This window comes from Lepidochelys olivacea (genome assembly GCF_965140295.1).
Source record: "Lepidochelys olivacea isolate rLepOli2 genome assembly, chromosome: 8".
Classification (NCBI taxonomy): domain Eukaryota; kingdom Metazoa; phylum Chordata; order Testudines; family Cheloniidae; genus Lepidochelys; species Lepidochelys olivacea.
In genome coordinates this window covers 65,037,734-65,054,294 of record NC_140418.1, presented here as the reverse complement: position 1 = coordinate 65,054,294, position 16,561 = coordinate 65,037,734, and the positions used below count along the sequence as shown (strand labels likewise).

Here is a 16,561-nt window from a genome sequence, read left to right as displayed (position 1 = left end):
AATAAAGTCACATGTAAGCAAGGCTGCTATTCCTGGAAAGATAATGTTAGAAGTTCTTGCTTTTATATTTAGGCAGACACACAATTTCATTTTGTTTCTTATGTATACAGCCAATGGAAAAGACAGCAAAATGCATTCTAAAAGAAAGGTACCCAGAAGTACAAAACACCTACGAAGTGAGCAGGTGAATGTTGAGTGTCCTCAGTTCTCACTGGGACTGATTGCTGTTGCTGAAGTCAAAAGTGAGACTCTCATTAGCTTCAATGGGATTAGGATAAAGCTCTTTGATTTTGATGGTAGCTGAGGGTGGTCATCCCCTCTGTAGGTTCAGATTCCTTGTGTTTTAAGAAATGGTCATTGTCATACAGAAAGAGAGATCTACACTTGTAATTTTAATAACTGTTCCAAAACAATAATATAAATGTCACCACTACCCTGTAATATCCTCTAGTGTATAAAACCATTATAAAAACTAATTAGTGTGTCTATAGTTCTAACACACTTGTATAACTCAATAAGGATCAGATTCTGTTGGTAAATTCTATTACAGTCATTTTACAGGTGGGTACAAGATCATATATCCCAGTAAATGGCAAAGCCCTGGAACAGACTCAGGAATCCTTACTTTATCTCCTGATCTAAGCACCACCAACACTCAGACAAACCGTTATATGAAATCTTTACCAGGATTCTCAGTTGATTAATATTCTTTAGATTTAGCTAGTTGGACCTTCAACTTTTAGCTGAACATACCTTATATCTTTTCATGCATTTCCATTAGAGAAAATTTTTAATCCACGTGGATAATTGACAATTTTGTAGGCTTTCAGTTTCAGGGAGAATCAAGACAGTTGCGAAGACAAATAGCTCTTCCTTCATTTCAGGCAGAGACCATAACTTTTCAATGAGCACACAACAAAACAAGAGTATGAAGATGAACAAAAAATTAAGGCCTCAGGACATCAATAACCATGTCAGCTTGTCTTTAAGGCTGATGATTTTACAAAGCATTTTATATGGAATATGTATCCACACAATCAGCAGCATAATAGATCCATTCTATGGTTGTTAGGCTAATTTGAAAAGAAGCTATGAATAAATATATGCCCCAAAATTGCTTGAAATCAGTACTCCTTTCTTCGTCCCTTTGAATAGGAAATGGGAACTAAAATTGATCTCTTGCAATAGCTTTATGGAATATATACCTGTAAATAACCTAATGACCACTGGATGTCATCATTGCTTCAGAGAAAGAAAAAAAATGAACCATCTTTTATCTAACAATAAATCATTACTTAAAATTGGACTATATTTTTAATATTGATTGATCAGGCATCTTGCAGTGGTCCACTTTTGTCCAACATTACTGTCTGTTTTTCATCTTCTGAATGTTTATGGAGCACACTGGTACCTCTCACTGGAATATTCTGCTGCTATTTCAGTCTCCTTGTAGTGTTTCTCTGCCTTCAGCCCCAGTTTTCCTGTCCTCTCTCTCATTCTCATCTCTGACCTCTTAACTCTTGATTTACACATAAAGATAAGATGGTCATGTAACTGTGTGGTAAAATGTTCTTACCAGATGAAGAACCTGAAATTCTTACTCAGTGGTAAGTAGAAAGCATATTGTGACAAAGTTCCTCCTCTACCTTGGTGGGTCTTGCGCTTATTGGCGGATTTGCTCGCCTTGGAGCTTCACAGCAGCCCTTAGTTTGGACGTTTTTGTGAACCCACAGTCCAGATCAACTCGTCCTGTGTCTGACCAGGAGTTGGGAGGATTTGGGGGGAACCCAGGCCTGCCCTCTATTCCAGGTTCCAGCCCAGGGCCCTGTGGAATGCAGCTGTCTTGAGTGCCTCCTGGAACAGCTGTGCGACAGCTACAACTCCCTGGGCTACTTCCCCATGGCCTCCTCCCAAAACCTTCTTTATCCTCACCATAGGACCTTCCTCCTGGTGTCTGATAATGCTTGTACTCCTCAGTCCTCCAACAGTATGCATTCTCGCTCCCAGCTCCTTACATGTGCACCACAAACTGAAGTGAGGGCCTTTTTAAACCCAGGTGCCCTGATTAGCCTGCCTTAATTGATTCTAGCAGCTTCTTGATTGGCTGCAGGTGTTGTAATCGCCTGTCTGTCTTAATTATCTCCAGAAGGTTCCTGATTGTTCTGGAACCTTCCCTGTTACCTTACCCAGGGAAAAGGGACCTACTTAACCTGGGGCTAATATATCTGACTTCTATTACTCTCCTGTAGCCATCTGGCCCCACCCTGTCACAATATCAATGACATATGCTGAGTGCCATTTGCAAATAACTATGCTTAATAGCCTACAGCTTCATCTTGCATTCTTTACCAGGTAAATCAACTGAAAATTTGCCTCATGATGCAAAGTACTGTCTAGAGGACTGAATTCATGGAATTATTCATCTAATACAATATAAGAACAGCATGATAAATATGAGTCTCATTTTTCAGCTTCTTGTCAGAGGCTAGTCCAGCAGTTCACAGGTCCTTTTGGGATCTGAGTTAGAGGCCTCAACTTGTTCCTTTTGGTCCTTGGCCAGCAATGATATTGGGAATGCAGGTGGGGCAGCATACTTCTTGAGGCATAGAATATCTTGAGTTGCTCTGCTTTAACCACTCTGCATAATTCAGGAGTAGTGTTGAATTGTGTGGAAGAGTTAGAGTTGATTATGACCTTAAGAAGGATGAAGCATCTCTTTTCAGGACAATATTTAAATAACCTGTGGCAACAGCAGCTATGTAGTTTTAACAGAGTCCTGTGTGGCGATGCTAATGGATACTTCAGTAGAATATCCAGTATGTATATGTATATATTTGACTCAGAACATGCTTGCAGAGTCATGTTCCGCTTCAGAGTTGCTTGCAGGTGAGGGTGACGTATAATGTGCAGGTGTGACTAAAGAGCCACTAGACAGTGGGAGACTTCAGTTTCCTGTTGTGAGTGATAATGAAAAATACAATGGCGGAAGACAGGACATCCTTAAGTGTGATTAGTTAAACAGAGAAAATATCACCGTTCTGAAGTAGTCTTGCATCTGGACTGATTACAACAATGCAGTTTGACGAGACTGTTTGTCCTCCTCAATCAAAAATAAATCAGATTCACTGGGTCAGACCTTTGGGACTAGCCTTTTGGCACAGAGGAGTTTCAAACAGCCTTTGTGGTCCCCTTTTTAGTTTCCTATAAAAATCTAGGGCTCCACATTCTGGGCTGTGTTATATTTATAATACTGTCGGTTGTTGGGGTTTTTTTTAAACTGTATAGATCTGGTCCCAAGCCAGTGAGCTGAGTGGAAAGATTTCAGCTGACTTCAGTGGGCTTTGGATCCATCCCTAGATGACTTTTTTTAAAAAAAAATTCTGTCTGCTTTTTCTGCAATTCTTGTAAAAGTTTAACTATTCTGTGGGATAAGATAAATGTGAAAACACTATCTGGGATTAACAAAACCAAACAATTATAAACACATTTTCTGTTTAAACTAGGACACACAACTCAGAACCTACCATATTCTATTATTTTTATTATTAATTTTTTGTATTACAAACATATAACAAAAACACAGTCCCACGCTGAAAAATTTACAATCTAAATGAATATGCTAAGTGAATGAGATATGTTTAGTGAAATACACGTAAACCACAAATTTGGATAGAAGCAAATTGGTTCATTCAGTTCCTCCTTTTTAAACCAGTCCATATTACTTCACATGTGATCTCACTATTCTAAATGTAAAGGCATTAAACACTCTAGAAGATAATACTTGTACACACAAAGTATGTGTCTTATTGGAAGTGAACACAACCACAATACAAGCAAGTTTCATACAGAAGTGTTGCAGCTCTGTAAGGAAAGTAAATATAGTTCTCTTACCTTTTTTTTTAGGGTCGCTTTGCTCTAAAAATAATAAAAACAGGAGTAAATCCAATATGTCAAGAGAAGGTTATACACATTTGTGTCCATACATTAAGGCTCCAATCCTGCAATTAGATTCATGCACACAGATCCTTGCCCCAATGCCGGAGAAGAGCTTAGGGCCTGACTCATCAAGGTATGTGAGCACATGCCTGACTTTAAGCACATGAGCTGTCCTGGACAAGGCAATGAATTAAGTTGCAGCATATAAAAAAGCACATGCATTCTAGACTCCTTAGTTCCTACTGTTTTCACCTGAATCACTGATTCTCTCTCTATGTGCCTCACATGATCAGCACACACCAAAAGTGTGCAACTGTTAAACAGCACTGAAAACTGAGAACTGAAAGCACATAGATCAGGAAAGAGGTCGGTGAAGCATAGTGATAAAAACCTATAATTATATTGGTTTTATGATGTTACCTGTCATTTAGCAACTTCATTTATATATATTTTTGTTTATACTAAAATTTGGAAACATTAATCATATTTGATTTTAATTTAAGCAATAAAAACTAAACAATGTTTCTGGAACGTCTACAAATTATGATGTAATATAATGGGCCAGAACCTCAGCTGGTGTAAATCAATGTATCTCCACTTAACTCATTGGAGCTGGCTAGATTTACACCACCTGAGGATCTGGCCCAATACTACTGAGTGAGACTAACTGGTGCTATACCCAAGAGTGTTTTTCAGTTGTCCATGGGGAGAGGAGAACCATTCTTTCTTCCCAACTTCACACTGACTGATCCCAGGCTTCTCCTGTAATCTAAAAAGATTTTAACCTTGTAGGTCACTCAACCCATTGTAATAGGATTTATTTGGGAAGTTATCTTGTAGCTTGATGTTGGTAGTCTGGGATTCTGCTGGAATGGGCATGGGATGGAGATTCCCCAAGATGTTTGTAACTAGAGGTGAAATGGTTCTCTCAGGTGTAGAAGATGTAAAAATAAAGGTTCAATACCAGTCTATATAACCCTATAAAACATAGTGATACATAACTGAGAGGAACTTAACTGTGAAATGTACGGTATAAATAGTAAGGGTCTTTAAGCTGTAGTTCCTTCTTTAATCCAGAATGTGAATTCAAGAATGAGACACTGAGCTCCATTCTTTCATCCAGGTGCTTAATTATCTGTCATGCAGTTCACTGTCTACTGTAGAACAACATGTACTATATAAGAAACAAGTTAAAAATAGAACTAGTTTAATTTGTTAATTCTCTGTGACAGGCTGTGACACCTGAGCCAAGGAAACCTCCACATCTGAGTTGGTGTTCAAGCACTTGGGAGGCAAAGGTAGAATGAACAATCAAACAATGCCTGATGCCTTTAAGGCCTTTTTTGTCTAAGTATAGATATATATAAATAGATATATAGATATATATAAAGAAGGCTTCCCTCAGCTGTGGGCCTCAGTTATAGTTCAAATATATGATGCTGAGCCCAATCCCCTTCCAGCACCTCTGTGGGCTCCCTTCACCATATTACATCCCCATATTGGTATTTTTGGGAAACAGCCAACAATGAAATATTCCCAGTTCACTGTTAGGACATGTAGCTTTAGAAACATCAGGACTATGGGTCAGATTTTACAATATGGCTGCCTAACATGCACATGCTCATGCTTTTATGCATGCAAAGTGGATACTTATGCATGCACTTACCTGTCGTGCACGCACAAATTCTATGGATACAATTAGCAATCTGAGGCTGCATTTGAGAATGTGGCCCTGTGTTTCTAAGAAAGAAATTACATTAAATTGGCTATTAGCCAGGATGGGCAGGGATGCAAAACCATCCTCTAAAGCAGTAATACTCAAAGTGGTGGTCCGCGGACCGGTGCCAGTCCACAAGCCATCGGCTGCCGGTGTGCGTGCACATTGGGAAAAAAAATTGCCGGTCCCCCACATCAGATAGCTTGAGAAGCACTCCTCTAAAGTGTCCCTAGCCTCTGTTTGCCAGAAGCTGGGAATAGGCAACTGGGGATGGATGACTTGATGATTACCTGTTCTGTTCATTCCTTCTGGGGCACCTGGCACTGGCCACTGTCAGAAGACAAGATACTGGGCTAGATGGACCATTGGTCTGACCCAGTATGGACATTCTTCTGTTCTTATGTTTTAAGCTTTAAGAGTCTGATTCTCATTTACCTAAAGCCTCTTTGCATTTTGTTCTGGCAGCATCAAGAGGTCTTAATGTAAATGAGAATCAGATTCTAAATATACCAAGGATATACAAATATTTTGAAATATTTTCCTAATTTAATTATTTAAAGTAATTTGAGGTAAAGGACTGTTGTAACATCTGTGTGGTGGAGCTGGATGTCAGTTCAGGGAAAACAATTTGAGAACAAAACTGTGCCCCGTGTTTCACTTTTACCTTTGTTGTCGCCTGCAGGTGAGTGTGAAGTGGAGTTTGCAGATAGAAGTGATGTGCTTGTGGGCATGGAAGAATGTTCAGTTCCTTCTGTTCCTTCTCCTGTTGCATGATGGGGAAAATATTATTAATTGAATAGTGTACATAGCGGAAAAGTACAATTTAAATAGAAAAAAAATGTCAACTGCCATTAGTTTTCCAGCTAGGACCATATTACAGTGGGATAACTTCACAATGCTCTCTCATATTATATATACGCAACAAGAAGGCAAAGGTGTTTAATGCCTATTTTGCTTCAGTCTTCACTAAAAAAGGCAAATTGTGACCAAATACTTAATACAATTAATATTTACAACAAGGGAAATGGCAAGCAAGCCAAAACAGGGAAAGAACAGGATAAAGAATATTTAGATAAGTTAGATGTATTCAACTCAGCAAGGGTCTGATGAAATTCACCCTCAGGTACATCAGGAATCAGCTGAAGCAATCTTGAAATTGGTAGTGATTATCTTTGAGAATTCATGAGGATGGGTGACATCCCAGAGGACTGGAGAAGGGCAAACATAGTATCTATGTTTAAAAAGTGGGTGTGGAGAGAAGACGTGGGGAATTATAGACTAGTCAGCCTAATTTTGATACCTGGAAAGATACTGGAACAATCAATTTGTGAGCACCTAGAGATAATAGCATTATAGGTAATAGACAACATGGGTTTGTCAAGAACAAATGATGCCAAACCAACCTAATTTCCTGCTTTTACAGGTTTACTGGACTAGTGCATGGGTAGAAGCTGTAGAGAGGATATATCTTGATTTTAGTAAGGCTTTTGACACTGTCCCATGACATTCTCATAAGCAAACTAGGGAAATGAGATCTAGGTGAAATTACTCTAAAATGGGCTAATAACTCGTTGAAAGACTGTACTCAAAGAGTAATTATCAATGGTTCACTATCAAACTGGGGGACATATCTAGTGAAGTTCCCTAGGGGGTCTCTCCTGTGTTCAGTACTATTCAACATTTTCATTAATGACTTGGATAACGGAATGGAGAATATGCTTATAAAATGTGTGGATGACACTAAGCTGGAGGGAGTTGCAAGTACTTTGAAGGACAGAATTAGAATTTAAAATGACCTTGAAAAATTAGAGAATTGGTCTGAATTCAACAAGATAAGATTTAATAAAGACAAGTATAAAGTACTACACTTAGGAAAAATCAAATACACAACTAGACAATGGGGAATAACTGGCTAGGCAGTAGTACTGCTGAGATGGCTCTAGGGATTATAGTGGATAACAAATTGAACATGAATCAACAATATGATGCAAGAAAAAAACCTAATATTCTAGGGAGTATTAACAGGAGTGTAACATGTAAGACATAGGAGGTAATTGTCCCAGTTTACTTGGCAGTGGTGAGTCCTCAGCTGGAGCACTATGTCCAGTTTGGGGCGCCACACTCTAGAAAAGGTGTGGATAAACTGGAGAGAGACCAGAAGAGAGCTACAAAAAATGTTAAAAGTTTAGAAAACCTGATCTATAAGGAAAGGTTAAAAAACCTGGGCATGTTTTATCTTGAGAAAAGAAGACCGAGGGGGAACCTGCCTCAGTGCAGGGGGCTGGACTAAATGACCTCTTGAGCACCCATAATATTTTCCAATTTCACTGGAGCTGTGGTCCCTCAGCAGCTCTGAAAGTCAAGTTCCATATTTACATGCCTAAATTTACATGCCTAAATTCACATATGTATCTTCCAAGAAGGCATTCAGCCTTGCTCTGAAGATCTCAAGAGATGAAGACTCCACCACTTCCCTTGGTAGTTTGTTCCAATGGCTAGTCACCATCACTGTTAAGAAATTGTGCTTGCTTTCTAATTTGAATTTGTCTGGCTTCAGCTTCCAGCCATTGGGTCTTATGTCTTTCTGTGCTAGATTAAAGAGCCATTTAGTACCCAGTAATTTCTCCCTGTGAAGATACCTCTACACTGTACTCAAGTCTCCTCCCAATCTTCTTTTTGACAAGAGAAACTGATTAAGTTCTTTAAGTCTCTCACTGGAAGGCATTTTTTTTCCAGTCCTCAAATCTTTCATGTGTCTCTTTTCTACACCTTTCCAAATTTTTCAACATCCTTTTTAAAATGCAGACACCAAAACTGGAACCAGTATTGTAGGACAGGTTTCATCAATGGATACAGTGCCTTATACAGATGACTATAGGTGCCCTTAGGCCTTTAAATGTCCTAAGAGCCTTGAATTCAGTAAAATTAGTATTATGAGGGAGGGAGACAGAAATAAATGACCCTGGCTGTCTGAGCAAGTCAGGTAACAGCAGCATGAGCACACTTTGGAGAAGAACAGTAATAACCAAAATGCCACTTAAGGCTCAGTCCTTCACATCTGAAGGCTTTATTATCTCCCCTTACACATACAGGCTCACTGAATTGTATTCATCACTGCACCTCTCATTCATTATTGTTCTGTCCCAAGAGACACTCAAGAAGTTCCCACTCTCAACAGAAGTCCTGAGACATTGATGAGCCCTGATGCCTTGTAACATCTCCGGTTCTATTATAGGATGCCATACTTTTGGCAAACAGCAAGACTCCACATATTCAATATTTCTCTGCTGGCAGCTCTTTCCCTTTCTCAGCTAGTACTTCTTCATTACACCACCACTCTCTTAATTTGCTGGCTGCTTTCTGTGTTTCTCCACTAGCACCTCACTGCTTATTATCTCTTCTTTACTTTACCTTCTCCAGGTGATGCTTCATAACTATGGTGTCTGTACCTCTTTGAATACAGACTCCTTCAACCCTTTAAAACAAAGTTTGGGGCTCAACCATCACAACTTAAACAGAAGACAAGGATAACATAAGGGATACACATGCTTTCGACGTGCTGACATGCCAGGGTCAAAAGTGGTCTCTAGTCTCCAGCACTGAAGCTCACCATCGGCAGACCTTCAGGGACTCCAAAGGATTTCTCCTCATTGACCTGACAAGCAACATCATAATAGTTCAGCTGCTCAAAAGATGCTACAAGTTCCATAATCCATCTGGGCAGTTTAAAAAAAACCCCAAAATGTAGCCACCAAGTTTAAATAAGGCACCCCAGGAAATTGCTCAGTTGCTGAGTAACCAAAAGCCTGATGGAACTTTGAAAAAGCTCACTCACATTAAAAAAATGAGATAGAAAGAAACCAGAGTTGAAATCCTGACTCCAGCGAAGTCAACGATAAAAACTCCCATCAACTTCACTGGGGCCAGGATTTCTCCCAAGGTCTCTTTTTACTAACATTTGTGAAAAGCCAATAATTCAGTGTATTAGAGCAGATGTATTAGCTAGAACTGAAATAAAACTGGTACAAAGATAATGCTGAAACAGCCATCCTAGTACTAACGTGTATGAGTAGGGTTTTCTAGTGGGTTCATTCCTGTTATCCACCATACAGCACCACCATAGATACTCCAAAACCACCTACACTTCTCACTGCTATCAAGGCAGTAACGGTTGAACCTCACCAAGCTCAGAGATTGGGTACAGACACGTATCCAAAAGTATGGATGCTCATCTGAATGATCCAAATCTCTTGAGCATGCATACCTACTGAGTATGGATAGGCACCTACTTTATTAACATTTGTATACATGCAAATACATAAACAAAATTGGAAATCTTATAAGACAGCAAATCTGGGCCTGCAGATTGGCCATGAACCCTTCACTTAGAATATGCCTTTAAATGTTTTAAATTAAATATTTGAGCTCTGTGGTTTGGTCACCTAAGTTTCATAGTATTTTTTTGCTTTCAACTAGATTACTTACACTTCATAAACTCCTCCCAAATCCAATTTTGTTTCAATGCATTAATTTGGTCTTGGCTTGAGCCCAAAATTCACATTCTTTGAACTTTCATAGTAAAGGTAAAACTTCATTTGAATGCATGTTTGCAGAAACTAAATAAGGAATTGCAGACCAGGTCAAAGTGAAATTTTATTTAGAAGGTACTGAAGTGCTCACAATGCTTCTTCTCTCTATTCATCCATCGCTAGTGTAAATATGATGAAGATATGGTCAGACACTCTAAGGTGTATTGCTTCAAGAGAGGTATAATCTGTTGGTCTGAGCACAAGATGGAAGCAAAAATCACTGAGTTCTAATCCTCGCTGTGACACTGGCTTCTTTTGTGACTTGAGCAGATCCCTTAACCTTTCTATGCCTCTGAAAAATGTGGAATAAATGGTACTAACTTAACTACCATGCAGGGATGTTTGAAGGATTCATTAATTGTTTGTAAATCTCTTTGATGATGACTACTGCTAAGTATTATTATTAAACAGCTTTACTACAGATGATGGTAACTGCTATCTTTCATTTTCTTGTATTGTTCTCTGAACAGATTTTTGTGGCAATTTTATGACAAACATTCTGTATGCCTCATTTTTTTTAATTTAATTTATTATAGTAGCAGAATAAGATGCAGTTAGTACTAACTCAGTAGGTGGCACCATAACACTAAAAAACTCTCAAACGTTGTGCAGATGGATCCCCTATTATAATCCTGTTGTGAGATACCAGACAAATAGAATAGCTCCTTTTAAAAAGATGAAAATGGAGATCACAGGGCACTTGATCTTCAAAAAAACACATTACTCCAATACCAATACATGTATTGTTACCATGAATTTACTTTTCCCAATGTGGCCCACTACAATTCAAAATATTTCAGAGAGTGTATTAGCAAAATGACTCGAAGTCACAACTTTCTGCCCCGGTCATATCAATCAATGAGCATGTTTCTAAAATTCGTAGATGGAATGAACCTCAAGGATATCTCCAAAGCTCTACATGTAAGTTGTTCTGAATACAAAAGGTACAGTATGTTGTAAGAAAGTCTGACAATCACTGAGACATTAAGGGATAGGCAACCCAGTCTGGATGAAATAGGAAGCATCCCAAACCTTTACTGAAATCTCAGACTTAATCAAACCTTAAATAATGTTTGAGACGATGTGGAAGTTATTGACTCATACATATAGCTCCTGGAAGGGGAGGAAAATGTAAGGTATGCGAAGAGTTTCCTCTAACTAAGACATGTATAGACCTTCCTGCCTTGGCTCACCTGATAGACTGGCAGCCTATTAACCATGAAGGTCCAGATTATATCCTTATTCAGGTAATTTGCAGAAAGCACATTCACAGCAAGTCCAGCCAATGGATGGAAGACTTTGCTCATTGTGTTAGTTCACCCCAACGTCTGGCCACTAGTTGGTGGACACAGCTGCTCCTTGGAAAAGGCTTTAAACGGGGAAGGCAGACTCCCAAAGTTATAAACCCAGAACACCTGAGCTGACAATCCTTTCCTTTGGAAGTTGTTAGACACCCAGGCCCAGAGAGGGAAAAGCAGGACTACTATATTTTAAAGAGACCATTTAAATGTTAAGCAAGATGAGCAAATTCAAGCACTGCTATGAAGAAACTAGGCTAAAAAAAGTCAAGGGTTTGAAATCCCTGGAACTTTAGGATACACTAGGCTGCATTCAGAAACAGTAACAGCAGCTTTTTTCTTGCAACCACAACTATGGCCCTGCTATACTGTGCAATGGTCACTCAAAGAACCCACTTATAATCCTGCCCCTGCTGCCCATTCAGAAAACCCAAGGTAAAAATTCTTTGCGTCAGACTAATTTGATAGCTGTAACACATCATTTGAGGACACTTCAGACAAAAAAGCTTGAAAAGATTCAGAGTAACATGTTTAGGGATTAATCTTGCCCAACACAAGTGTGGTGTATTATGTGTATGTGCAAGAGAAATCTAACAAGCAGGACAGAGATGCAATTCTGCATCAAAAACTGAAACCAGTGCCGCTTAGCGATCAGATTACTCTGAGCACTTAAGTCCATGTCTCATAAAACATATGCATTCTCTATCCCCTTTCTTACTTTACAGGCACACAAGTGGATTGAGATTTACTATGGCTCTATGCAAAGGACTGTGCCTAGTGCTCGAGGTTACTGGCACCCAGGATTATCCCCTCGGTACATACTGACGCTGAATTGCAACAACTTTGCATTCCCTGCTGCACACAAGCACAAGGAGCCAATGAAGTTGGGCCCCCTAACACCAATGGCATATTTGGCTTTTAATTGCTTTAATTCAGTTTCTTGAGTCGTGAAGCCAAAGTAATTGGGCTATGCCCCTGATTCTTGGGTGTGGGGAGAGGGAAGGGGAAGTTATCCTTCCCTACAGGCTTTGGAGCCCCTCAGTCTAAAGGCTGCAGTAGCACTGGCCGATGGTGTGACTTCCCCCTCCACAGGGGAAAATGGTCAGTGATTCTGCATAGTTGAAAATCCCCACCTCTGCCCTTCCCAAGCACCCCTCAAATCTCCAATACATTGTAACCCAGGAGCCCACACTGAGAAGAGCTGTGGAGTGAGTTGGGGGTGCAGAAGATAGGCTGCATTAGTTCTTCAGGGTCAGAGCCTTCCACATCCACAGAGGAAGCAGCAGGATGTGACCTACTTGAAAGAGTGAGTGAAGCTCTTTGTGTGGGTCTTCTAGAAAACAGAATAGATCTGGACATTAGTCAGCTCAGCTGCACACCAACAGCGAATTGCTACTCAGAGAGGAACAACTGGTGGGAGGGAGAGGGTGAGTAAGGCAAGAAGGCTTAGAAACTGCTTCTAGCAAGCGTCTTTTGAATTATTTTTAAAAGTCAAGTGGAATGAGATGTAATTTACACCCACTTTAAGGCCCCTTTACAATGCCAGCCTGGTGTAAAGAGCCTTAGTGTAAGTGAGAATGAGGCCCTGAGACTTTACGGTTTCTTTGTGAAGGAAGTTAAGAGATTGGTGCTACTTTACAAATAAGCCTGTATAAACACTGGCCTTGATCCTGTAAACACTTAAATGTGAGTAACTTTATATGGTGAAAAACCCCATCAAACTCAATAAAACTAATTACGTATGTAAAATTACTTGCGTGAAAAAGCGTTTGCGGGTTCAGATTTTATTCTTTAACATGAACTGTTTTGAGAAATATTTTCCATTTTGTTCCAAGCCATTCTGTGCCCAGACCTGTTGCCAATTGCTGATGGAAATCAGTATAGATCCATTCAAGTCAATGGAACAACGCCAGTTTACACCAGCTGAGAATTAGAGCTGACATACATTCTGACATTTCAGTATTTGTTTTCATCCCAAATTGGGACAAAAAGCAGAAATTTTTAAAATCCTGGAAAGGAAATTCTGAAAAATGTTTCGTTTTGACATTTTCGATTGAAGCAAAATATTTTGACATTCCAAAATTGACATGTTTCATGTTGGTTTATTAACTGTCCAAAACCACTTTGTTTCAAATCAGTTCAATATTAAACTGCATTTACCCATAGTGGTGCATTACCTTATGGGAGCTGTATATCAGGAGCCTGATGCTGGCATTCACCTCTGTGAACCAAAGGTATGATCTTCCAGTCTGAGCACAACTTAGCTGGACTACATCTCCCCTAATGCACCCAATGTCATATGACTCACATGAGGCACTGCACAGCTTGGACCCACACTGCACTATGGGAGATGTAGTCCTCCAGGGAGCCTGGCCCGTGGGAGATAATGAGGACGCAAATTACATGTCTCATCTGGCAATATCACACAAAGGAAATGTTAAACTAAAGTTCTGTTGAACAGATCCAAATTGAAACCTTTCAAGTCAGTTCAAAATATGAATGTTCTGATTTGGTTGATTTGTTTGAGCCAACCAAAAATGAAATATTTCACTTAGATTTTCCAGAAGGAAAATCAACATTTTCTGGCAAGAATCAACATTTTTCAAGAGAAAACTTCAATCTTGAAGAAACTACATTTTCTGACAGAAAACCATTCGACTGGAAAATTCCCAATCAGCTCTCCTGTGAATCTTCCCCCAAACCCTTAAAAAAATACAAAAAATAAATGCAGCAATCCAAATTTAAGTTTTGCCACACACATAATTATTCTAAACTAAAAACAAAGCTTTGCTAGAATCATAATTACTTAAGAATCCCACCTATTATCAGATATACAGGAAAAACAAGTCTGTCCATTGTATTACACATTAAACTTAATGTCAGCCATCATCTTCACAGGCTTAGAGCAAGTATAATAGACTGCTTGTATAACTACAGCTAACAACGCCTTTGCTGCTCTGTGGTTTCTCTCATTCTGTTTACTTCTCTTTTTCTTCTTCAGAACCCTACTAAAAAGGAAGAGGGTGCAGTGTACTGTGGTTTAGAGCTTAAGCTCATCCAAATGGTGAAACTGGGTTACTATAGCACCCGCATGCTCAAGTAATCAGCCCTATCTTCGTGCTAAACCACATCTTCTCTAGAGCAGTCATGTAGTTTCCTGATTAACTTCTTTTCACCAAATTTGCATTTCTAATTATTTTTAGTTGTACAGGCCCACTTATATGATAGAAAGCAGGGTTTCCAACATGAAGATACTGGTAATCTTTGGAAATACAATGAAGTGTGCCTTTCAGGGAGTATTTGTGAACACATGAAATATGCCTGCAAGAGGAGAGCAGATCTAATTCTGGCTTTATATTTATTACAACTGCAAAATGCTGGGTTTTGTCCACAGTCAAAGATCCTCTGTATGTGAGGAATGTAATAAAAAAGAATGAAAATACTTAGCTTGCAAGACCATATATGTATAGGCTGCCGTATGAAACAATTACAGTGGTATTTATTGACACTGTGATGTTTACTTGGCAATTCTGTGTTGAGTTAAAAGAAAGACTACATCTTTGTTTGCTTTTTCCTTTTGAATATTTCCAGTATTCATGAAAGTGAGAAGCTGAGAGCTATACTTAAGTAGATACAATGTTAAACATTTGTTTTGCAAGTCTCACCACCCAGCTTTAGCAATGAATCTTCTGGCACTGCTATATTTTTGATCTTCCTTTCCAGAATCAACTATGAGCAGACTAGCATTTGTACCAAGATGATGGTTTTGTGGACAGAACCACCAGAGACACTGGATTGAAACTGCTAAATGCCTATTGCTTGTGACCAATGGAGAAAATGGGGGGAAATAATTACTAGGCCACCCTCCCGCACAGTATTTTCACTGCTGCTTCTCCCAGCACCATTGGGGTGGGGATTGAACAGGTGAAGGAGAGAGCACAGCCCTGAAGAAGGTTGGAAGGGATGGGAGGCTGCAACGAACACTGCCTTGTAATGGATCAGAATTAGAGTCAGAAGTGGTGCTCATCATGTCAGAACATCCCATAGGAATTGTGGGGTGTTTGGGTCTCAGATTTCTTTTCTAACTATATTCCACTGAGTTCCATTACAATTCTAGTGCTGCCTGTAACCTGGAAAATATTGGGGGAAACTATTTCTGCCTGGAAACCACATTCCAGTAATGCTGGGTACAACTGGTGTACATTTTTTGCACAAAATGTTTCTTTTTCTTTTTTTAAAAAAAGGCCATTTTCCAATTATTTTATTTTTATCTTTTTGGAAAAATTATAAACATAAACATGTAACACTTTCCCCAAACTTTTCTGTGATATTTTTAATTTTTTATCAAAAATGTTTTCAGTCATCAACTTTTTTTGTGTACCGAATATTGCAGGAAATTTTCCCAAAGACAGAAAATGGGTCTATTTTCCTGCAAAACAGAAACACCTTTGAAATGTTTCACAAAATTGTTTTTTTCAAACAGGTCTACTGCTGAGCCATGAACAATTTAATAGTGAAAGCAGTTACAATACTTTAGCCACTTGGGACCTGATCCAAAGCCTACTGAACTCAAAGAGCATCCTTTACCTTTAGGATATATCCTTGAAGTTAATGTAAGGACTTCAGGAACTGGCCCTTAAAAGGATGTGATCACCTTGAAATCCAGTCAATTTTAAAAATGAATTAAAAGCAATTTCAGGAATTACACTTCTCCTGCGTTACTCTTCCAATTATTGAATCAATACACTCACATTACCCTATTTTTTAAAAAATTCTCCCCTGTTGCTATGTGAAAGACCCAAACAAACAAAAGGGGAAACTCACAAACTGGTCCTAATAGGTCAGGTAGAGAGAGAGATACAGACGAGATAAAGGATCTGATTTTCAGATGTGCTCACACCCACAACCCTCATTGACTTCAGCTGAAGTTGGGAAGACTCATCTCTTCTTAAAATCAGGCCCCATGTGTAGTAAAATGCACAAAGAGAACATGCAGGAAAAAAGGGAGAGAAAATAATGTT

The 16,561-nt window shown here is 39.1% G+C and overlaps 1 protein-coding gene across 1 annotated transcript in view; it reads right to left on the bottom strand.

Annotated features, from left to right (window-relative positions):
* Window positions 1-16,561, bottom strand: part of PTPRC (protein tyrosine phosphatase receptor type C) — a 122,058-nt gene that overhangs the window by 74,564 nt on the left and 30,933 nt on the right. The window contains exons 3-4 of the mRNA XM_084636343.1: window positions 6,318-6,416; window positions 3,892-3,915 (exon numbers count right to left, since the gene is read on the bottom strand). Coding sequence (XP_084492469.1) covers window positions 3,892-3,915; window positions 6,318-6,416 — 123 coding nt within the window. The remainder of the gene's footprint in view (window positions 1-3,891; window positions 3,916-6,317; window positions 6,417-16,561) is intronic.